This window comes from Corythoichthys intestinalis, chromosome 21 (genome assembly GCF_030265065.1).
Source record: "Corythoichthys intestinalis isolate RoL2023-P3 chromosome 21, ASM3026506v1, whole genome shotgun sequence".
NCBI classification, from domain to species: Eukaryota; Metazoa; Chordata; class Actinopteri; order Syngnathiformes; family Syngnathidae; genus Corythoichthys; species Corythoichthys intestinalis.
This window is the reverse complement of record NC_080415.1, coordinates 31,745,325-31,770,191: the sequence shown is the minus strand read 5'-3', so window position 1 is coordinate 31,770,191 and position 24,867 is coordinate 31,745,325. Positions and strand designations below refer to the sequence as shown.

The 24,867-nt window shown below is 36.8% G+C and overlaps 2 protein-coding genes across 2 annotated transcripts; both read right to left on the bottom strand.

Annotated features, from left to right (window-relative positions):
- Nucleotides 1-121: 121 nt before the first annotated feature.
- cenpt (centromere protein T) lies at nt 122-20,071 on the bottom strand. Its single transcript, XM_057826451.1, has 12 exons — nt 19,794-20,071; nt 16,017-16,122; nt 15,477-15,609; nt 15,306-15,384; nt 11,516-11,667; nt 11,397-11,442; nt 11,181-11,320; nt 6,929-7,588; nt 3,691-3,787; nt 3,436-3,609; nt 3,273-3,377; nt 122-362 (listed from the first exon to the last, which is right to left on the bottom strand). Exons 1-12 carry the CDS (start codon nt 19,877-19,879, stop codon nt 230-232), a joined length of 1,911 nt encoding a protein of 636 aa, XP_057682434.1. The 5' UTR covers nt 19,880-20,071; the 3' UTR covers nt 122-229.
- A 1,439-nt stretch (nt 20,072-21,510) lies between these two features.
- LOC130909810 (cytochrome c oxidase subunit NDUFA4) lies at nt 21,511-24,522 on the bottom strand. Its single transcript, XM_057826677.1, has 4 exons — nt 24,351-24,522; nt 22,045-22,133; nt 21,888-21,948; nt 21,511-21,791 (listed from the first exon to the last, which is right to left on the bottom strand). Exons 1-4 carry the CDS (start codon nt 24,396-24,398, stop codon nt 21,735-21,737), a joined length of 255 nt encoding a protein of 84 aa, XP_057682660.1. The 5' UTR covers nt 24,399-24,522; the 3' UTR covers nt 21,511-21,734.
- Nucleotides 24,523-24,867: the final 345 nt, after the last annotated feature.

The window sequence follows — 24,867 nt, the reverse complement described above, 5'->3', positions numbered from 1 at the left end:
GGCGGGGGGCTGTTTATACTCCTCGCACTCTGACCCTGTTCACAGTTGTTCCGCCACTGCATAATAGTATGAAATAAACATTTTGCCTTCTTAAATTTAGTGTTGCATTTATTGGTTTTGTACAAACTGAAAAAGTAACATGTAAAATACATTAATATACTTTATTAGTAATTTCAACAAAATGCACAACGCTCCGTTTTATGAACATAACTAGCTCCGCATTTCTAAATCATCTCTTCTTCATTTTTGGGAAAACGACATTCCCGCTGGTTGCGACGGGGATGAGCATCCTGCGCTGGTCCATGCGGAGATATCTTTCAATCAGCACTTCCACGGGCACTTTGTCGTTCACGTGACCCTGCCTGTAACAGAATTGGCATGTGTTGAAAGCCAACAAAACCAGATGTTGTAAATCAATCAGTGTTGTTTTCGTCAAGGAACACTTTTTTCATGACACAGACGATAACGAGCCAAAATCGTGTTTTGGCAGACTAAAACATAACGAGACTAATGCCAGTTTTTGTCTTGACGAGACAAGAACGAGGCCAAAATGCGCAATAGTTTACGTCACTAGTTCACAATATGTGACATTTTATGTGTAGTTAGCCTGCATCGTAGCAGTGTATGGTTGTGTCACTCATGTGACATGGTGCCGACCCCACCAGTGCAGTGTACTCTCTACTCTCAAGGCACACAAAGTAAGATTTTTCTTATCTTGGCCAGAGAGAATATGCAATGTTGCTTTAGCCTTTAAAAGTCTGCTGAGTTATCATCATACTAAATGTAACTCATAGCGTTAGCATAGCATTCACATTGGACTAATGCGAACACGAATAGAAAAAACTTCAGAAGCCAAGGACCAGGCATAGACTTCATAATGGTATTGACGGGTCAGATCAGTCATGCACTGAGCCTCGCATTCAAGTAGGGTGCCGCCCACATCAAGAGGAGCTATTCACAAACACGCACGCAGCGATCTAATGCCGGATTTCTGTTGAAAAAGTGCAAACGCTGTACCGCATACAAACAGGACGGATTGTCTCAGGAGTGACATTTGAAACGTTGTGTCAAAAAAAAAAAAAAAAAAAAAAAAATCAATGGGAGAAATTAGCCGCTACTGCATTGGCATCATAGTTTGCTATATTTACGTAAAATAAATGCTATCTGCACGTTTTTTTTTTTTTGCTTTTAACCAAGAATCGAGAACTGTTTTATGTCCATATCTATAAAGAATTCGGGGATTTAAGCATTTATTCACAATAATGTTCACCGGAAAAGCTCTGTTTACATTAAGCGGCCGCTAGCTACATTCACTAACAGAATAGCATTGTACTTCAACATATTTAAGTAAAATAAATGCTAACTGAACTTTTTTTTTTTTTTGCTTTTAAGCAAGAATCAAGACGGTTTTACATGCATGTCTACAAAGAATTCAGAGATTTAAGCATTTATTCACAAGAATTTTCACCGGAAAAGCTCGGTTTACATAAGGCGGCTGCTAGCTACATTCACTAACAGACGAGCATTGTACTTGGACATATTTTTGTAAAATAAATGCAGTTTTTTTTGCTTTTAACCAAGAATCGAGACAGTTTTACGTCCATATCTATAAAGAATTTTGGGATTTAAGCATTTATTCATTTATAAGAATTTCCACCAGAAAAGCTCCTGTTATGCCAGGCGGCCGCGAGCTACATTTACTAAACAAACTAGCATCGTACTTCGACATATTTATGTAAAATAAATGCTAACTGCACGTTTTTTTTTTGTTTTTGTTTTTTTTTGCTTTTAACCAAGAATCGAGACAGTTTTACATCCAAATATATAAAGAATTCAGGGATTTAATGATTTACTCACAGGAATTTTCAATGAAAAAAGCTCTTTGTGATTCCACTCGGTCAGTTTTGACGGCCTCGCCAAAAATGCAGGCCACCTATTTATCGGCCCCGTGTCCCGTCAATACATTATGAAGTCTATGAATCAGGTATGACTGCAATCATTCCCTGGAGCTGAGCCTTCTCTACACTGGGCTAATGCTCACGGTGAGCGTTCTCTTACTCTTGGACTTTTTTTTTTTTTTAAACATAGTTCGTGGCGTCCAGGTGGCTATAATTAATTGAAAATAATGACAAACATTTAATGCCTTGCAGAATAAATTTAAGGAGTTATAAAACGAAGGAAACAAGTGCTAATGCTTGCAATAATATTGATTTTGGCTTGCTAAGATTGCACATTCAAAAGAGCATTAAACGCGAATACAAAACAAGATTCCTGAGTGTTTCTTCAGACTCCAGAGCAAAATAAAATAAATGAGGATCTGAGTACAAGAAAAGAACATTTGGCTAACTTGCATAGCAAAAATCCACCAGCTTAAATGCTAACGTTCATTTACAAAGCTCTTAACAAATCGTTCAAAAACATATTGCCACAAATTCTAAATATACTTCTAAACTAAATTACAAATGCATAAACAAACATGTTAGCTCAAAGAAAAACTTGCAACCTTATGTTGGCCTTATAGAGCGGTTGGATTCAACCATGTTACACGAAACAGAAAAACAAGCTTCTGCTTTGAATTGGAATGTGTTTATCACTAGTAGACGTCCAATCCATTTGAAGCGGGAGGGATGGCAGCGAATGAACATTCGTTCATTCGCTGCCATCCCTCCCGCTTCAAACGGATTGAACGTCTATGGCCGTGAGTGGCAGCCGATGCCTGGCAATGAGGTAATTTTGGGCCATTTAAGGTCATTTACCTGTTGATTTTCAGATACTTCCTGTTGATTTTGGGGTATTTTATGGGTCACTTCCTGTTTATTTTGAGTTACAGAACAGGAATTGACCTGGGAATCACCCAAATGATTAGGGAGCGACTCAAACTCAACAGGAAATGACCTGTAAATGAACAGCAAGTGACCTGTAAATGCCCCGAAAAATCGGACAGGATGACTGCGAATGTTCTGGTTTCGAATGAACGAACATTCCCAGCCTAAATGGATTGGGCGTTGAGCACTGTCAATGCAGCCTTAGATTTGACTGAGACTCTATTATGGTGGAAGATTCTGGTAGCAATTTGTTGGTTCCTTTTTAGACATTGACACCTTTTTAAAACGATATCTCGATTCTTGGCAGGCGCATATCGATAACGTTTGGGGTTACAAAGTATCACGATATATCACCGTTTCGATATTTTGTCACACCCCTAATTGAAAAGACTAAGACGAAAATCAAAAGGGCTGACAAAAACAACACTGAACTAAATGACGCGCTACCTCCTCAGGAGAAGTTCACAGTCTTCCACCTCGATGGTTTTTCTCCCTGCGTGAGCAGCGAAGGTTTCCAGGTCGTCGGCCATCCGATCGAAAAACTTATCCATCCTGGTAGTAAACGGCAAATTAAAATTGAACCCGGTACACCGTATATTTGAGTACTTACGTGTCTTCTAAAATGGGGTAAACGTCTCGAGAGACTTTGGTTTTAGCAAAGTGCCGAAAAGTCGTCATAAGGTAACTTTTTGGAAGACCGCTGTTTCTCTTCTGTTGTGCTCCACTCTTTGGCTTTCTAGCCTGCTTTGCTTTGGCCGGAGGTACACCTTCACTAGAACTAGTGCTTATGGATGAGAACGTAAGAACAAAAGCAGTTCTTAATTTTGAGGGGAAAGGGGAAAAAAAAAAACTTTATATGACTTACCCTGGTTGCGGGTTGAAAAGTGTGCGTGAGATCGGATAGGGCCGTTGGAACGTTTTCCTCCTCTCTCGAACAAACGTTGGCGTGTTAATGGGGGTTTCTGCAGGTAATGACAGTACAAATGTTTCATATTGTTAACTCATTTCGTCGCTGCAAGTCCCTCTTCAAACGGATTGGACGTCTATCGCCGTCCAACCAATAAGTATGGAAGCCAATTCGTCCTGCTAAACTCACAAAAATTTAAGAAAAAAAAAAATCTCATTGATGAAACCTATTTTTGGCAAATGCCATTTTCTGCTAGTGGGCAAAAAAAGTACAACAATTTTTTTTTCTCATAATTTTATGACCGACAAAAACTGTAAAACTGCCCTTTTTTGTTTTGTTTTTTTTTTAACAGGAAAACCAGTGAGGATTTTTTTTGCCAACTGACTAAGTGTTTTTTGTGTCACAAAAACAAACAGGGAAAACCCCGTTTCCACCAGAGGTTTTTTTTTTTCTCCCCCAAGCTGGCCCCATTAGTCATTTAAACACATTGGCTGCCTTTGACGATGATAGACGGTCCATTCCATGTGAACTGCGAGGGTTGGCACTAGCGAATGTACATCTACTAGTGGTAAAAAAAAAATTCTGATTTTTATAACCGACAAAAACTAAAACAAAAACTACTAATGTTTAAAAAAAAAAAAAAAAAAAAAGGGGGGGAACTTTCCATCAAGAATGTTTTCTGCCAACTGGCTAAGCGTTTTTTTAACAAAACATACAATAACTACAAAGACTATCAATAAACACGGAAAAAACAATACATTTTATTTGGAAATAAGACAAAAACTAAAGATAACAGATAATAGCGAAATTGAACGAGTAACAGACTACATTTTTTGGTGTAACATAGTGCTGCAACGTTAAATATATTAAGTCGAGTATTCGATTAGAATAAAAAATTCGAATTCAATTTTGCTGCTTCGAGTATTAGTTTAATTAAAATGGCGTAATGTTTTTTTTTGTTTGTTTGTTTTTTTAAAGTGTTTGTGTTTAGTTTATTGATTTGGGTGGATAAACTGCTCTCTAGTCTGCCTCATTTCACATTGCTGAATCCAGCTGCTCCGTGTTAAGACCAACATAAGCCAAGTTTTTGTTTGAGCTAATTTTTTTTAATGCATTCGTAATTTAGTTTATTGGTATATTTAGCCGTTTTTTTTGTGGTAATATGTGTCTAAACCATTTGTTAAGAGCATTTTAAAAAGCACTTAAGCTAACGGACTTTTGCTATGTAAGTTAGCTATCGTTTTTTGGTTGTACATAAATCCTTTTTTATAGCGTTTGAGGCTCAGCTCAGGTATTTCGATTTTTCATGTTCCTTATCAGATTACTCGATTATTCGGACTAACTAGTTCATCGATTAATCGACCACTACAATAATCGATAGCTGCAGCCCTAGTGTAATACTGGATGAACAGTTGAATTGAAAGTCACAAATAAAGAATATAAAAACAAAACTGGCAAAGAGTGCTGGACTACTGAACAAAACTAAACCCTTTTTAAATTATAAAGCATACCATATCTTGTTCTCTTCATTAGTAATGCCATACCCCAGCTACTGTGTGGAGGTTTGGGGCAATACATATCCCAGCAATTATTCACTTGTGGCACTTGAAAAAATATGGCAATAAGAATAGTCCACAAGGCTAAATCCCTTGAACATACAAATAGACTGTTCTTGGAATCCAAGGAGTTAAAATTCCTAGATCTGGTCAAATTTAAAACTGGCATAAACATGTTTAAGGCACAGAAAAATGCATTACCTGGAAATATACAAGTTCTGTTTTCAGATAGACAAGGAGAGTGTAATCTGAGAGGGGATTTAACTTCAAAAAGCAGTATCACCATACAAAAAAAAAAAAAAAAAAAAAAAAAAAAAATAGTTCTTATCCTTCAATTTGTGGTGTGGACTTGTGGAATAAACTTACTGCAGCCCTAAAGAAAAGCACTAATTTGAGTGTTTAGGAGAAAATACAATTTTTTTTTCTGTAAATATAGAAATGAATGATAGTCTTTATGTCGAGAAAATGTTGAGGGATGCCAACCATTGTTTTTTTTTTTAGGCATTATTGAACCCTTGTAAATTTTGTTTTGTCTGATCCATGCTGAGGATTATGTAGCGGACAAAGGGGTAGGATTCTTATAAGTTTTTTTTTTTTTTTTTTTTTACTTCTTCCTACTCCTTTTCAAATCTTATGTTTTGTTTGTACTTTGGTACGTCCATAATGGGATGCATGTTTTCGAAATAAATTCAATCAATCAAAATCCTGTTTTTGACATTGTGATTTTTTTTCCAGATTTTTATAACAAAAACGGTTTAAAATTACTACACATTAGAAAAAATAAAAAAAAATAAAAAAAGTTTTGTTTTTACAGGAAAACCTCGTTTCCACCATTTTTTAAAAAACTGACAACATCAGGCATTTAAACACTTTGGCTACCATTGACTATGATAGACATCCATTCCATGTGAACTGCAAGGGCTGGCAGCGAATGTACGACATCTACTAGTGGTAAACTGATTTCAACCCACAGCGGGAGGATGAAATGAGCCATATGAGTGAACGTCTATCATTGTCAATGGCAACTGACTATGTAAATAGTAACAAAATAAAAAAATATAAACTGAAATTATTGGTCTATAAAGGCACACGTGACTATAATCCACCACCCACCAAATTTGACACAAAAACGGCATTTGTTCATAGATAAACCGTACCTGACTATAAGCCGCAGCTGTCCTCACTGTATTATTGGATATGTACACCTATAGATTAACCGGTAACATTTTATTTGACAGCGGCGTCATAAAAGACTGTCATAAAACGGTCATAATTATGACCTGACAGGCTGACACTGTCATGGGCATCAATGAATGCTTATGACAGATGTCATTTAGCATCATCCGGCAAATTATCTCACTTTTGAATGGATGTAAAAGATCCAAGCTGGATATAAATGGAGTTAGTGACAAAATTTGCCGGATGGCGCATAATGACATCTGTCATAAGAATTCCTAAATGCCCTTGCAGTGTCATGTAATAATTATGACTCTTATAACGGCGCTGTTCAATAAAATGTTAATTATTAACCCAAACAAATCAACAAATAAACCGCGGAATTAAAATAGAGGGGAAAAAAGTAGCGGCTTATAGTGTGAATATTACAGTATATATTTTTTCAAAACAGCTCAGAATCAGACCTTCAAGTTCTTGCTCGTCATCATCGTCGTCGTCTTCTTCCTCCTGAACCTCAGCCTCTTCTAGCTGATTACTATCCCCTACACTCTCCCCTTCGCTCACCTCCAAGAGGTGAAAAGACTTCGCGTCACGGCCGTCGGGTTCTTCTGCGACTTCTTCCTGCTCGGGTCTCGTGTCCGGAGTAAGTTCAAGGTTGCGGGATCTGGGCGCGCTGTTGGGAACGGGCATGACCACAGCACCCTCGGAATGATGAGCTCGCCACTCGATACGTTCAGTGGTTTGATTTCTTGCCTCCACTTCATCATCATCATCCCCCTGCCGTCCATCATCATCATCATCTTCATCTTCGGCCGTGTCTTGTTCTTCCTCCTCTTCAGTCTTGGTCTCAACCTCGCTTTCCACCTTTTCTTCTTCTTCAGATGTCATTTCAGCCGCCTCCTCAATCCCAGACGCGACCTCCATGCAGTGTTCTTCCCCAGACTCCAATTCTGCCTGCTCTGGCACCCTGTTATCCTGTGTCGCCGGCATGGGAATTTCGGCAGTGTCTGTTTGCGCGTAGAGGGCGGTGTGACAGTTGATAATGTCCATGGTGTATTCCAGACCAGTCTCGGCATGGGCGGTATTGCCCAGGCTGGGCTCCGACTGGGTGAAGCTGCTCACACCTAAGAGACATATAAATCACAGCTCTGTGTCTGAAAAATTTTGCAGCTCATTGACAGTGAAAGACGTCCAATCTAATCCATATTGAAAGGCAGTTAGGGCTGCAACGATTAATCAGCAGCTAATCGACGATGAAATGAATCAACCATTTTGGTAGTCAAATCTTTTAGAGACATTGTTGACCGAAAAGTTGCCCAAATTTTTTTTTAAATGCCAACCTCTTAATAGTAAAGACTTGTTAATTTTTCCCAATTTATTTGTTTCAATGTTAAAGACCAACAATTGTTTTCTTTTTTCAAAATTTTTTTCCCATTAGCTAGCGGTAACTAGTGCTCCAACGATTAATCGATTAACTCGAGTTTATTCGATTAGAAAAAATATTCGAATTAAATTTTGTTGCTTCGAGTATTCGTTTAATTAAAGTGCCGCTGTAATGGTTTATTTTGAAAGTGTGTACATGTAGTTGTATTGATTAGGGTGGATACACTGCCCTCTGGTCTGCCTCATTTGACATGGCTGAATCCAACTGCTCCCTGTGAAGACCAACGTAAACTAAGTTTTTGTTTGGGCTAGGGCTGTCAAAATTATCGCGTTAACAAATTTTTTTAATCAATCACGTTAAAATATTTGACGCATTTACCGCACATGCCCCGCTCAAACAGATTAAAATGACAGCAAAGTGTCATTTCCACTTGTGTTTTTTGGCTGTTTTTCCGCCCTCTGCTGGCGTTTGGGTGCAACTGATTTTATGGGTTTCAGCACCACATGAGCATTGTGTAAATATTGACATCAACAATGGTAGGCTACATTTTTTGATTGAAAATTTGTAAAATTTTATTAAAACGAAAACATTAATAGGGGTTTTAATGTAAAATTTCTATAACTTGTACTAACATTTATCTTTTAAGAACTACAAGTCTTTCTATCCATGGATCGCTTTAACAGAATGTTAATAATGTTAATGCCGTCTTGTTGATTTATTATAATAAACAAATACAGTACTTATGTACTGTATGTTGAATGTATATATCCGTCTTGTGTCTTATCTTTCCATTCCAACAATAATTTACAGAAAAATATGGCATATTTTATAGATAGTTTGAATTGAGATTAATTACGATTAATTTTTAAGCTGTAATGAACTCAATTGAAAATTTTAATCGTTTGACAGCCCTAGTTTGGGCTAATGTTTTTTTTAACGCATTCGTGATTTAGTTTATGGGAAAATTTAGCAGTTTTTTGCAGGAATATGAGTCTGAACCATTTGTTAAGAGCATTGTAAAAAAAAAAGTTAGCATTTTGTAGCATTTAAGTGAGCGGACGTTTGCTGTGTAAGTTAGCCAATTGTTCTTTTGTTGTACATAGAGCCTCATTTATTTATTTTTTTTATACCGTTTTAGGCTCATCTCAGGTATTTTAATTGTTCATGCTCATTATCCGATTACTGGATTATTTAAACTAACTAGTTCATCGTTTAATTGAATACTAAAATAAGCGATAGCTGCAGCCTTAATGCTAACGTTTTACAATGTTTAATATAGACGTGTTTCCTTATTTTGTACGTCTGAACTTTAATTCTACGGCGTGTTGATAGCTAATAAACATCTGAAAGGAACTGGAGCCTGATATGCAGTCAACACGCACCTGTGCCAGGTTCACTCAGCACACACAAACACACTGTATGCACGCGGGCAGCCAGGAAAAATTACCGCCCTCATTTTTATTTACCCTGCGATAATTTAACTGATTGCATATTGCGACAGGCTTGCATATACATATATTCTATAATATACAGTACTTACATATTACACTATACTAGGGGTCGACTGAAATGTCAGCCGGCCGATATATGGACTTTTTTCCCCCCAAACATGGGCCGATTAACCAAAAAAAAAAAAGTCAATTTAAAAAAAATAATAATTAAAAAATATATATAATAATAATTTGATCAGGCATCTGTGTGGGCAACTGTGGCCGCCGCTGACCAAGGATAGGACCCTGCAGCAGCTAAAGGCAGGCTGCTACAGGAAGCTTCAAAAAAGTTTTGTAAATATTGTAGGAGTTACGCAGTGTTGCTTTCAGTGTTTTCGTCAACGATGAGTATCACGAAAATATATCGTCAACGAAAAAATTTGTTCATGACGATGACGAGACTATAACGAGCTAAAAACGTGTTTTGGGAGACTAAAACAAAACGAGCCTAATGCCAGTTTTCGTCTGACGAGACGAGAACGAGACGAAAATGCACAATAGTTTGCGTCACATGTTCACAATGTGTGACATTTTATGTGTACTTAGCCTGCATCCTAGCAGTATCTGGTTGTGTCACTCATGCGACGTGTCCCCCCCCCCTCCACTTACAGTGTAGTGTCCTCTCCAATCTCTAGGCTTGCACACACGGCAAGGTTGTCTTATTTTGGCCAGAGAGAATATGCAATGTTGCTTTAGCCTTTAAAGGTCAGCGCTGAGTGATCATCACATACTAAATGTAACTCTTAGCGTTAGCATTAGGCTAAAGCTAATGGCGAGCATCCTCTGAAACTTTCTGACATACAGGTGGGTATAATTAATTGAAGATAATGTACCGTTTTCTTGCAGTGTGTGTATTATCACCAAGTTAGCATTGTCCTTGTAGACGCTACAATATGTGCTCGTCTGTCAATGTTCATTTGAAATAGTTGTAAACTATTGAAGGAAAACTTGAATTTTACAGACGAAAACGTTGACTAAAACTAGACGAAGACAAACACATTTTGATACAACTTAAATGTGACTAAGACTGATAAGTATTATAGTCCAAAAGACAACAATTAAAAGGGCTGCCAAGAACAACACTGGTTGCTTTAGCCTTTTAATGTGTTTACTGACTAACCCTTAACCTCTAAATGTAACTCGTAGGGTTAGCGCAGCATTCGGATCCGCTTTATCATGGCGAGAATCTTAAACTCTCACTTGTTTACATCTTGTCGTGACGTCCCGGTGGGTTTAATTCTTTGAAAGTAATGTACTGTTCTTGCTGTGTGTGTATAATCGTAGAAAGAAGTGCTGCGTTCATTGGTTTGGTAGCTAGACCGAGTTAATCGTTTAAGTGTTAGGTAATCATTGTAAATTTTGAAGCTGTTGAATTTTTTAAAAAAAATCCTTTCATAATCTACACGTTTTTAAAAAAAAATGTAAATCGGCCTACAAAATCAGCTTTGGAATACCGGCAATTGGCAGAACATTTTTTTTTTAGATCTCGGTATCAGCGTTTGAAAATGCCATATTGGTCAACCTCTTATTATATACTACTTAAATACTATACGATAAACTTATATGATTAATATCGATTCATTTATGATTAGAAAAAAAGATTCCACTTATTCCTTTTGAATATGCATTCATTTTTTTTTTTTTTACATTTCTAAAAAAAAAATATTTTATGCATTTTATGTCTTTAGCGCATATAAAAATTCTCATTTAAAGTGGTAAACATTTTCTGATTTCTGTAGTCATCGCTTTGACTCAAAATAAGAGATTTGCAAACATCTCACGGACTCGTCCCAAAAGTATTGGACGTCCATCGCCGTCAACGGCGACCAAAGAGTTCATCACCTTGCTCTTGACACATCTTGTTGACAGCATCATCAAAGTCATTTTCCGTGATTCTTTGATGGTAAGAAACTCTCCTCCTTAGGCCTATCTTCTGGGTCTGATCCCCCACAAAGGGAGTTCTGAGACTCAAGTTAGTGGAGCTGAAAAACAATAGTCACTTCATTAGATCTACATACAATATTTATATGGAATAGTAAAGAACCTATGAAGCGGTACTTGGACAAATCTTGTTGCGCCGAGTTGTCATCTTCATTTTCTGCATCTATTTCCAACAAGACAATTGAATTTAGAACGTCACAGCACCATTTATTTCTCTTCCGTTGCGTCCATCTTACAGTCCAGGCCTTTTTCAACCCGCGCTTCAAAGGCGGTGACGTTCATGCTGCGACGCGGTCCTTTTCTAGTCAGACCTTTGGCCACGCTGGTCACATTGTATGTTACGTTGGGGAGATCCAACTCCGACAGCTCAGACTCAGACAGATCCGGGCTTAAACAGGGAAAAAAAACGTTGCTAATTAGGCTGAAACATTCGTCGTTGAATAAACTGCTCCTTTCAATGGCGTAGGTTTGCATAGGGACATAATACTACCAACTTTTCAGGATTCTCCAATTGTCCAAACCAACTTTTAAGCAACCGTATTAGCATTATTACCACTATTAAGTGAATTATTGTCATTATTTTCAGAGTAACATTGACCCCTTTTTTACTCGCTAAATGTGCCAGTCCACCCCCCCCCCCCAAATGCACGTTTGATTGGCTGATGACCAACACACGCCCACACGCATTTACCGCCCCGACACAAATACAACATGCCGCCTCCTCCGCAGACGAGGAATATTGGAAGTTTTTTTCCCCCCGCTAGCAATAGCCACTGTAAGTCATGTAAAAAGACGTCAATGTTGTGGAGGTGGGGAACACAAGATTAATTTTGCTGCTGAAAGTCCGACCTGCTGTTAAATTAGCATAACATTAAACCGTGAACTTGCTAACCAACAAAACTAGAGTAGGAAGCTGCTTTGAGAGAAATATCCACTTGTGTTTTCTACTGTTAGCGTCAATGAAACTGAGAATTGTGAACTGAGGTCCTCCCCCTTCTTCCCAATTTTAATTTTATTTCATTTATTTGGTCTTAAAGCAGCTCAAAGAAGTTTTCATTTTTTGTTAAATTTGGCTGTCTTTGTAGACAAAAGCAGTAGTGTATTACCTGAAGGTAGGATCCATTTTTATTTATTTTTGTGATTCACAACTAAGAAGTTTTTCTAGATTATTTACAAGTTTGTATTTATTATGTATGTTAATTTAGGTTTGTTCAAACATTGCCATTTAAATTTGCTAATAAAATCCAGACATTTATTCCGGAAGTTTTCAAAATGTTTGAGTAGTTTTTGAAAACAAAGGTTTGAATCGAACGCTGTATCAATTGAACCAACACATTCAGTGGGGAGAGCAAGTATTTGATACACAGTGAATGGGAAAACCCATTGGCAGTGTATCAAATGCCAAGTATTTGATACACAGTGAATGGGAAAACCCATTGGCAGTGTATCAAATACTTGTTCTCCCCACTGTATGCACTGCAAAAACACATCTCCTTCAAACTAAATTCCCTTGTTTTCAGTGTAAATAAGTGAAATTATGCAAATTTTACTTAAGAGTTCTTGAAACAAGAAAAATGGCTAGCTGAAAATAAGCTTAACAGACTTATTTTAAGCAAAAAGTTAATATATTTATTATTTCATCTTAAAAAAGTTTGAGAAATGTTCTTAATTCAAGAATATTGTTCAAAACATTATTTGAAAGCAGATTTTTCTGGATTTAGGTGAAAAATGACCAACTTTTAGATGTATAGGCTTAATAAGATCAAATAGTAATATTTACTTAAATGGAATAATCTGGTTGATTAATCTGTTAACTAGTCTTTAACCCTCATAACAAAATGGAGAAAAGTTTTCGACTAGATTAAAAAAATAAAATAAAATTATCAGATTAAGACGTTATAAATTTGCAGTATGAAAGTACAGTACGTATTAGTCAATACCGATTTTTTTTGCATTGATCAATTAGCCTATCAATTAATTAGATTCATATTGGTGAGAAATGTAGCCCTGACCCCTGGTTCACCCAATCTGTTTGGTCTTATTAATGTCCTGTCCCCAGCAAAAAGTGTACATGCAGGTTATGCTGTTTTATCGTCCCTACCAATATTGAGACATAACCTAAGCCCTTGGTTAATTTGTTGTTTAAAATATTTTTGGAAAGATCATTTACTCTTTTTAAAAAATCATTAGGAATACATCATTTAATCAAAATAAAGAATATTTACTATGAACTCTTCCAGTGCTAATGACAAACTTGTCGACCAGAAATTAAACGTTGACATTCTCATCAACTAACTCATCTAATTCACTCACGGTCATCTCCTGATTTAAATTCAAATGGATTAAACGCCTATCACCGACGATTACAATTTAATGAGTTAAGCAGCTTAAAAAAAAAAAAAAAAAAAAAAAAAAGAGGATTTGGACCATTTTTAAGTCAATAATGTCTCCAAATAATTGATAGACTGTTCAGAAATCATAGTTATCTTTATGATGTATACCTGGGATTAAGCCTGTCGCAATATGAGGTAATTACATTTATCGCACGATAAATAAAAATGAAGGCGGTAATTTTTCCGCTGCGATTTATCGCCTCGCATGCACGAGCGTGCAGCAGACGTGCTGTTAAAAGTTCGGATTCCTCGTTACCAACTGCGCAAAACGAATCTTCGTTCCAGGTCCGGCAAAAACTAGCACCGGAGCCAATCGTTCCCATTATATCCTATTGTTCAACGTATACCGGCCGCGTCAGTCCTCCGGAGTGACTGTGGACCATCTATGGCGCGCCGGTGTTGTTGACGTGTGGGCGCTCCCGTCAGGAGTGACATTTCACGCGGGGCGACTATTTTTCGGCACAATGCCGGATATTTACAACGAAGTCCGCCAAAACATTGTTACCGACTTGGCTGCTACGAACAACCTCGCTTTGACAACGAACAGCTGAATGAAATTAAGAGCGCTGTGCTTCAAAGTCGTCCTGTTTATGAAAGTCGATTGTCATATGCTGGTGTTGTGTAGTAATGAGCAGACGTGACTTCAGCAGCGCTTGCTAACTTTTTTTAATGCGCGCACACACTAGATATCATGAAATGGCAAACTAGATGTGCTACGTCCCATGCCATTGGCTACGTGAGCCCAGAGTGATTATGGGACACGTAGTCCATATACTACATCGATGAATTCTAAACTGTCGTAACTGAATGGAAGTTAAGATGGCCAAATCAATCCATATCAGTGACTATAGATAATGTTGCAAATATTGTTAATTCAGTACGTGACACAGATGGATTCAGACCACAAATAGGATGTCTTGCTCATGAAGTAAACCTAGCTACTAAGAGAGCTGTAGCAATCAACAGTGTGACCTGCCTCACTTTACAAACAGTAAAGATTGTTCTCAGCAATTTTATACAAATTTTTTTCAGATCAGTAAGAAGTAAGCACATAAATATTATGCAATAAAATGCATGTTTATATGATGGCAATTTAATTTTTGCTCGTTAGCACAAAAAAAAAAAAAAAAAACACGAAACAAAAAATATAATATTTTTTTTACAGAGCATTAAATGTATTGAATCTGATCGAAAATTGTGTCCCCCATATCAAAAATCGTACCGAACCGTGACTTAACTGTATCGTTGCATCCCTATGGAACACCATTGCAGAAGCTATGACGGGAAAAGTTTTCATTTGCCTAAATGCTTAAGTTATTATGTGCAAATTTTTTTTTTTTTTTTAAAAACACATTTTATTCTGTGTTTCTGTGCGGTATCAATAATATTGTTGTTTTTTACTTAAGAGGCATGGTCTATTGTTTTTAGTTGTGAATTCTTAAAAAGTATTTTTCAATTTAAGAGTAAATATTTATCGCGTTTAAATGGGTGTACTTGATCTATTAATATATACTGTATTCTCACTGTGTTATTGTAAATTGGTTTAAAAAAATTAGGGGGGGGCGCAATAATATCGCAATAATTTATGAGAATAATTATCGCACACTAAAATTTGTTATCGCGACAGGCCTACCTGGGATGCTTGGTGGTCATACTGGCGTCCGCTGAAGATGGCTGCGGCTCGAAACCAGCCAGTGGTGACTTGGCAGGCTCTAAAGAACAAAACAAAACAAAAAACACCAAAGGGATGCTTTTAAACAACCTGGTGGCACCTTATGAGGAAGTGGACGAGTCTTACACGTACCAGTCTGCAGGATATTCATGAGAAGTTTCCTCGGTGAGTCGTTTTCGTCGAACGACAATGCCGATATTTGCTTTTTGCCCACTGGAGATGCACTTCTGCCAGTTGGAGTTGGGAGAAATTGCCCGGAAATTCTCTGGAAGGACAAATTTTTGTTCAAACGTATTGACAAAAGCAGACATTCGAGATGGGTCCACCAACACCGATGCTTTGGCCAAAATCTCGTCACCTCCTGGGTCAAAATTTGTGACGGAAGATTCAAATCAAACTGCCACCAGTACAAGTACATAAGCAACATCAAATTACAATATTTTACAGTGATTTTAACTTTATTACTCACATTTATTGACTTTATTTTAAAATTGTCCACTGGGAGTGTGAGAATATATAAAAAATGTGATACATCGTAATACTTTGTAGCCCAAAAAGTTATCGATATGCTCCCGCCGCTTCTTGGCCCCAGTTTCAGAAAAATCCTCGAACCACCACTGGTCATCTACCAATCTCTAACAAGAATATGCTGTAATAAAGGTTTTTCCTCACCTCACGCAGCTTGCGCTCCATTTTGTTCTTTAAAATGTTCTGCGGAGTTTGCGGACGTCCTTTTCGCGCTGCTGCTGCGCCTTTGCTTTTCTGGCGTTTAGAGACACTAAAAGGGAAGACAGAAGACATTTACAGCAATATAATATCATCATTCCAATTAATAACACATCTTTAAATCTTGAAAAATTACAATAACAGACTCAGGTTAGCCCACCATTTCATCCGTGTATTTTTGTGACATTTGTTTGCTGAAAGTGTCCGAGGTAGTTTATACAACCCCTAGCAAAAAGTATGGAATCACCAGTCTCGGACCAGCACTCACTCAGACATTTTATCATGTAGAACAAACTCTGATAAAAAGCTTGAAAAATAATGAATTAGTTCAAAAGTGCAACTGTTTAGCATTCAGAAACAATAAAAGAAATGAATAAAAAACATTGTGGTGGTCAGTAAATGTTAACTTAATAGAGCAAGTGCAGGGAAATATATATGGAATCACTCCATTCTGAAGGGGAAAAAAATGGAATCATGAGAAACAAAGAAATAACAAAAACACATCTAATATTTAGTACCGCCACATCTGGCTTTTATGACAGCTTGCAGTCTCTAAGGCATAGACTTAATGAGAATTCTACATCAATTTGGTGCCAACCCTCTTTGATTGCAGTTGCCAGATCATCCTTGCAGGTCGGAGCCTTGCTGTGGACCTTTTTTCTCTCTCTCATCTTTGTAAATCTCACTGGAACAGCGCCAAACAAAAGTTCCAGCATCATCACCTTGTCCAATGCAGATTCTTGAGTCTTGACACCTTGTCCAACCTTGACTCTTGACAAGGTGATGATGTTGGAACTTTTGTTTGGTGCTGTTCCAGTGAGATTTACAAAGATGACTGCCTTAAGAAGACATCAAAATTCCCTCAGTCCTTGATGATATGGGGCTGCATGTCAGGCAACTGCAATGGGGAGATGGTTGTGCTAAATCTTCAATAAATGCACAAGTTTACATTGCAATTTTAGACAGCTTCCTATCCCTTCAATTGAAAATATGTCATTTCTGGCTTGTCGCGATAACACATTTTAGTTGGCGATATATTGTCTCATAAATTATTGCGATATGCGATATTATTGCCCGTTTTTCTTTTTGTTTTTTAACCTATTCGACCACGAATATAGTGACAATGCATCCTAATAAATCACCTATTGAAATGCAATCAATTGTTATTCTTAAATAAAACACATTCTATATTAAAATTTATAAATATTTAAAAAAAACACACACAATGCATAATGAGTCATTTTAAAGCTAGTTACAGTTGGGCAAATAAGTATTTAGTCAACCACCAATTGTGCAAGTTCTCCAACTTGAAAAGATTCAACCATGAGAGAAAGAATGTGGAAAAAAAACAGAAAATCACATTGTTTGATTTTTAAAGAATTTATTTCCAAATTAGAGTGGAAAATAAGTATTTGGTCACCTACAAATAAGCAAGATTTCTGGCTGTTAAAGAGGTCTAACTTCTTCTAACGAGGTGTAACGAGGTCTAACGAGGCGCCACTCTATTAATGGCACCCGTTTTAACTCATTATCGGTATAAAAGACACCTGTCCACAACCTCAGTCAGTCATACTCCAAACTCCACTCTGGCCAAGACCAAAGAGCTGCCAGAATGGAGTGATTCCATATATATTTCCCTGCAATTGCTCTCTAAAATTAACATTTACTGACCACCACCACGTTTTTTTATTCATTTCTTTTAGTGTTTTTGAATGCTTAAGAGTTGCACTTTTGAACTAATTCATTATTTTTTCAAGCTTTTTAGCTGTGTTTGTGCTACATGATAAAATGAGTGAGTGTCGTCCGAGACTGGTGACTCCATACTTTTTGCTAGGGGTTGTATAATAATTTTGTAGAAAAATGATACTATTTACTCGGAGTGGGAACCTCTTGGTACCTCACGATACGATACAAAGTTCACGATAACGATGATCTGACGATATGGCGATACAACAACTATCAATGCATTGGTCAGGAAATCATTCTAGAATATTCTACAAACAACTAATGAACAGAAAAACAAGCTTCCGCTGTGAATTGGAATAAGTTTATCACTAGTAGACGTCCAATCCATTTGAACTGGGATGGTGGCAGCGAATGAACATTCGTTCATTCGTTGCCATCCCTCCCACTTCAAACAGATTGAACGTCTATGGCCGTCAGTGGCAGCCAATTCCAGGCAATGAGGTAATTTTGGGCTATTTAAGGTCATTTTCCTGTTGATTTTCAGTTACTTCCTGTTGATTTTAGAGTATTTTACAGGTCACTTCCTATTTATTTTGAGTTACAGAACAGGAAGTGACCTGGGAACAGTGTTGTTAATTTTACTTTAAAAAAGTAATTAATTACAGTTACAAATTACTTCTCCCAAAAAGTAACGTTAGTAACTCAGTTACCTGAATGTAAGAGTCATTAGTTACTTGGCAAAGTAACTAGTGATAATTTTTTTTTCCCCTCTCCAAAAAAAAACAAAAAAACGGGTCACGCAATGAGAAGTTTAAAGGGTTTGGGGGACAATTGGCCCTAGCCCAATTCTTTACCCTCCACTTAACTAGACACAAGGGTATTGCGATAACTAGATAGTAACCTTTGCTATATGTGGAAGTCATTTAAAGTTGTGAATCAACCGTTAAAGTTGTTAAAATTGCTCCCATTATTGCATTAGTTCCCTTCTGTCTACTTTAAACATGTGTACGTTTTAAAACTGTTTCATCATTTAAAGATAGATTTAAGTTAAGATTTTGCGGATTTAGGAGCATTTTAGATTTAAAAAAAAAAAAAAAAAAGTTAGGTTCGCTAGGAAGGATCTCTACATCAGAGCCTTCCTGAGAGGTCTACTGCTTTAGGATGGCGGCTGTTTACTAACGCATGTAGTCATTAAAACATGTTGCCAATGCAGCTGTGTCTGTCATTTGCATCTAGTTCCATAATATGATATCTACCGTGTCATGTGGGCGTAGTTTGTCGGCTATGGCTACAGTCAGGTATTATTGGAGCCACCTAGCATCGCGGTTGCAACGGCGTCTTCCCCACTCCTGCTCTGCTCTCTCGTCTCCGTGAGTCCATTTCTCTCAGACTTTTTTTATTCAACCAACTTAGTAACGCATAGTAACGCACGACTTTCCTGCCTCAGTAACGGTAACGGCGTTGCCAAGATGAGAAAAGTAATTAATTAGATTACTAATTACTGAAAAAAAATAACGCCGTTAGTAACGCCGTTATATTCTAACGCCGTTATTAACAACACTGCCTGGGAATCACCCAAATGAATAGGCAGTGACTTAATCACAACAGGAAATGACCTGTAAATGCCCTGAAAATCGGACAGAGTGACTGAATGCTCTGGTTTCGAATGAACGAACGTTCCCAGTCTAAATGGATTCGGCGTCGTGCACCGTTAATGCAGCTTTAGAGTTAACTGAGACACTATTATGGTGGAAGATTTTGGTAGCAATTTGTTGGTTCCTTTTTATTTTTTTGTTTAGACATTGACACTTTTTTAAAACGATATCTCGATTCTTGGCAGGAGCATATCAATAACCTTTTGTGATACAAAGTATCACGATATATCACCATTTCGATATTTTGTCACACCCCTACTAGGCGGCAGAGAGTTGGGGAGGCACGAAACCTTTACGTCTTCCTGGGGGGGGGTGGGGGGGGCGTGACAGAAAATAATTGATAAGCACTGTTTTAAGTGAAAAATTGAGTCGTTTTGCTCACCTGCGAGTGATGGGAGACCTTGGTTGTTCTCTACTGACAATATGAGAGAGAAGACTCCTAGCAGTTAAATCATCCGTCGGGTCCATTTCGACAAACGAAGCGCTTTCCTACCCAAGCTCAGCAGTTTATGCTAGCAGCAGTTTTCACTAGCAGTACTAGAACACATAAACCGGTAAAAAGTCTTGTTTACAGCAAGTCTTGTTTACAGCGAGGTTTCGCACAAATTTCTCTGTCAAAGGACGCAAACTTTGTTTCAGGAAACCCGCGGTATTTTTAAGTAACTCTCGCGAGACTTAAATACTTCCGCCTCTCGTTTTTTCGTCTTCTTCGTCAATTGTTTGATATCAAATACCAACACTTGTATGGATGTACGCTTTTAAAACGTGGGGAAAATGTCGTTTATTCACGTTTTCGGTCAGAAATTATGATTTTGTTGGTTTATTTTCTTCTGTACAAATGGAATCAAGGCTGGATATTCATTTGGTAAAAATAACACTGTCACCAAGTGGTCACGGTTGGTATTATATCTGATGAATATGAACGTGTAACTACAGTGTACTTGATAATGACTCATTAATCTAATTAAAATCTCTGTTTTGATGGATTTGCTCACATTCTCAGCGTTTCTGGAAGGACTTTAACGGCTTTGTCACCAGTAAGATCAAGTTGAAAATGAGAAAATATTTTTTGTGCGCTTTTTTTCGGAAGCAGTTTTTTTTTAATTTGTTAATTTTCTATCCATCCATTTTTTAAAAATTCACAAATGCAAATATAGCACCCTGAAACCTGCTTTCAAACATTTTTATAATGGCACCATCTCCCATTTGGAGCTTATCAAGGACTTGAAAAATAAAAGGCTCATAAAACTGTTAATATTTGTTAAAAAATAAATAAATTTACAAAAACAGGTTATATTAATAGTGATTGATCTCAATGGCATCTACGTTTTGTTTAATGTATGTATGTATGTTGTATTATTTGTTCGCTAATTGAAAAAAAAATGCTTGGACTAAAATACAAGTAATAATTAAAATACGTATAGGGCTGCAGTTATCGATTATTTTAGCAGTTGATTAATTGATCAACTAGTTGGCTCGAATAATCGAGTAATCGGATAAGGAACATAAAAAAATTAAAATACCTAAGCTGAGCCTCAAATGGTATAAAAAATAAAGATCTAAGAACAACAAAAGAACAATTGGCTAACTTACATAGCAAAAGTCCGCTAGCTTAAATGCTATAAAATGCTAACTTTTTTTTTTCACAATGCTCATAACAAATGGATGAAACACATATTCCCGCAAAAATCGCTAAATTTACCTATAAACTAAATTATGAATGCATTTAAGGAACATTAGCTCAAACAAAAACTTTGCTTATGTTGGTCTTATCAGGGAGCAGCTGGATTCAGCCATGTGAAATAAGTTATGTCATATTCACTGTTGCCACTAGAGGGCAGTGTATCCACCCAAATAAATAAAACTAAATTTCAAAACAAACTATTACGACGTCACTTTAATTAAACGAATACTCGAAGCAGCAAAATTTAGTTTGAATCTTTTTTCCAATCGAATTACTCGAGTTAATTGATTAATCGTTGCAGCACTATTATATCCAGCATAATCGTGAAAAATAATAACATTTTTTGATAAAATTGAGGTGTGTTTGTGTGGTAGTTTGAATCTTAAATATCACATATAATCAACAAACCACAAGGGATTTTTGAACACTTTTAATAATTTAAAACACAGTAGAGTTCAAAATAAATTCATCAATTACTCCGTCATACAGGTGCTTGCCTGTTTTATTTATGCAGTCATTGATAAACACGATTTGCACCGATTTTCACGCTTCATGCACTGACTAGATGAAAACTGCAGCAAACTTCAGTCAGTTTTGAAAAGGCTCAAAATAGGAGGGTGACAGTATCAGAGTGGGGGCTTAGAAATCAGGTCGGTCCTTCTTCATCTTGGAGTAGTCCATGTTTATTGCGAAAAGCTGCACAGAAGAAGAAAGTAGGAAGTAGGGAACGCGAACTTTGAGGCAAGATAAGATACCCGTGCATAGTAAAAGGTTATGTTGTTCACATCATACCTTGTACTGCTGATTAGGCTCTATTTTGTTCCAAGGCTCAGGATTGTTCTTGCGATCCCAGCTGTCATACGGAGAAGTAGATTGTTGTTTTTATAATTCAAACAATGTGTATAGTATAAATTGTGATATTAAACATGGTGGGAAAAAAATAGCTTACGAGACGTCAGGATTCTTCAGCGCAAGTCTGCCAAGATACAGAACACTCATGGTTGCACCACCACCAATGAAGATGAACAAGGGGATCAACTGAGGAGGAAAAAAAAGATTTATATTCATTACGGTCATTTTATTTGAGGAGATGCAAATTTTGGATTGGGACTTTTTTTTTAGGTGGCATCCAAACTTTGTTTTTGTTTTTTTGTCATTTGTATATTATGCAGAGGTGGGTAGAGTAGCCGAAAATTTTACTCAAGAGTAGAATTGCTTCAAAATAATATTAGTCAAGTAAAAGTAAAAGTAGTCATCCAAAAAATGTCATCCAGTTTAAGGGAAAAAGTATTTTGGGAAAAGAATACAAGTAATGAGTAACACTGTGAGTAGCTGATTACGATGTTTGATTTTTTTTTTTTTTTTTAAACAATGGTATTTTTTTTTCTCAGCACAAAGTTATCTGTATAAACTGTTATTATTATACTGTACTATAAGCTATTAAATAATCACATCAAGCCAAAGAAATACAAAAAAACATCATTGAATTAAGGCAAGAGAAAAAAAATATCTACAAAATAGAAGCATCATTCGTCCAAAGAGCAGAACAGCCCTCTAGTGGAGAAAAAAATAACATTATTATTACGATTATAAAATTAAAAGGATCATATTTCTGGTTTTCTGTGGTCAATCAGTGCCTATGAAGGAACTATTCACTATTCAAACTAGGAAATATTTTCTCCACGAGAGGGAACTCATGTTCTTTGGACGAATAATGATTTGGATGAATAATGCTTAATTTCTGTCATTTTTTTCTCTGGCCAGAATTTTTTTTTTTTTCCTAATTTCTTTGGCTTAATGTGGTTATGTAATGGGTTATTGTACAGTATCATTGTAACAACAGTTCATGTAGATAACCAGGTGCTGAGGGGAAAAAAATCAAATTTGTAAGGGGTTACTCACAATGTTACTCATTGCTTGAGTATTGTTTTTACCAAATACTTTTTACTAGTACTCGAGTAATTTTTTGGATGACTTTTACTTTTACTTGAATAATAATATTTTGAAGTCACACTACTCTTATCTGAGTACATTTTTTTTTTTGATTACCCACCTCTGCTGAAAACAAACGAGAAGTCTGCTCTTCTGGTTGAGATTGCCCAATTTATGTTGGTGATTCTCGTGAAAACTCATGCAGGAAGGCAATCTTTTCCACAGAATTTTGTATTTTATTACTTTTCTTAGTGACTATTTCTTTCTGGTAACACTGTAGTTATACGTAATGAGTTTATAATTCATTTTTCAATCATTTATTGTTCATTTAATTTTTGCACCATGATTGCAAATGGTCTGCCAATATAACAAATGCCAAGCATCTTAGTTTAGAGACAGCTAATGGTAAATTAGCATATCTGCTGTGCTAAACTATGACCAGCCTTTGTACAAAGGTAAAAGGCTTCTACCTTCACTTTGGAGGCAATATGCATATTATCCTAAATCCGATAATGAAAAATCGAGAGATTTTATCCAGTATTTTAAAAAAGCTTATATTGGGCGATAATATATGATAACTTTTTTTTGTCTTAAAAAGGGGAGAAGATATGTAAATTTCCCATTTTTGTGTTTTATGGTGCATTTTAATTGAAAACAAAAAAATATTTAGTCATTCATTTTCTTTAAAAAAAAAAAAAAAAATCATTTCTGTACAGAAATGATGCTTGACATGTTAGATTCCATGACACACATAGGGCTCACAATTGGAAAAGAATCTGATGAGTAATCAAGATTTTGTGCTAAAAAAATAAAAAATACAATTTACCCTTGTGTAAATACGCAAGTCCAGGCCATGAGTCATGTTTATCTTGGGAATATACAGGAGAGCAGACGCCTACTGTACATACGTGCAACTGGCTGCTACATAAATGGTGGACTGAATGATATCATAATGGAGGGCTCACGTATCAATTTGATAAAGCTTTTATTTTATTTTTTTCCAAATACAAAGAGTCAGCGACCAAATACTAGCATGTGGTAAATCAACATTCAACGAAATATTTTTGATTTCCACCTGTCACGACTCACGAGCCAATTTGAAATGCATTTTTTTGCGATTTTATAACCTGCCGTTATAGACGCACATATATGTAATAATAACATCTTAGGCGATTGTATTTTTTTTTTTAGAATGCACTTAACTGCTAAGGACGTTTATGACTACAATATTGCGCTCATGTCCTCTAACCGCTCCAATGAGACACATTTCAATGTCACTGGGTCATTTTGTATGGAATAGAATTTAAAATGGTCCAAACTCACAGCTGGGTGGTTCTTGAGCTGCTTAGCGACGGTTCCGAGCATCGACATTATGACACCGTGCGGCTCCGGGTTTTATCCGATGGTGAAAGAGGCAGGTTTCTCGGCTCTTCTGCGGCAAATGAGGCGCTCGTGCAGTTTCCTACAGGCCGGAAGGACCCTTGAAGTACACGCCGCGCTTCCTTGGAGATCAGCCAATCAGCGCGTGGCGGGGACAACAGCTGGCCGGGAAAGTCACGTGACTCTTTTAAAATAATCGTATTCTTTCGGTTTTTAGAGTTAATTTAAATAAAATACAAGATAATTCAACGGTGTGACGTCCTAATATTTGTTCGAATAAATACAAAAATGAGACAAAGGTCGTTTTAATTGCCATTTTTCGTCATAAACGAGTCAAAGTTTGGCCTAATTCAAACAAGCGAATGAAATATCGAAATGTTTCATCGTAGATAAAAGCCATTTCCGGTTTCCTTTTCCTGTCAAATTAAAACGATGACGAATACGGTCTTTTGCATGTTGC

Excerpts from the sequence above, each read along its gene's own strand:
- cenpt (XM_057826451.1), bottom strand. The coding sequence starts at position 19,879 with ATGGACCCGACGGATGATTTAACTGCTAGGAGTCTTCTCTCTCATATT. Across the intron at positions 16,123-19,793 it reads AGGTCTCCCATCACTCGCAG|TGTCTCTAAACGCCAGAAAA; the intron begins GTGAGCAAAACG and ends CTTCCCTTTTAG. Across the intron at positions 363-3,272 it reads TGTGAACTTCTCCTGAGGAG|GCAGGGTCACGTGAACGACA; the intron begins GTAGCGCGTCAT and ends ATTCTGTTACAG.
- LOC130909810 (XM_057826677.1), bottom strand. The coding sequence starts at position 24,398 with ATGTCGATGCTCGGAACCGTCGCTAAGCAGCTCAAGAACCACCCAGCT. Across the intron at positions 22,134-24,350 it reads AGCTCAAGAACCACCCAGCT|TTGATCCCCTTGTTCATCTT; the intron begins GTGAGTTTGGAC and ends TTTCCTCCTCAG. Across the intron at positions 21,949-22,044 it reads CTGAAGAATCCTGACGTCTC|CTGGGATCGCAAGAACAATC; the intron begins GTAAGCTATTTT and ends TCCGTATGACAG.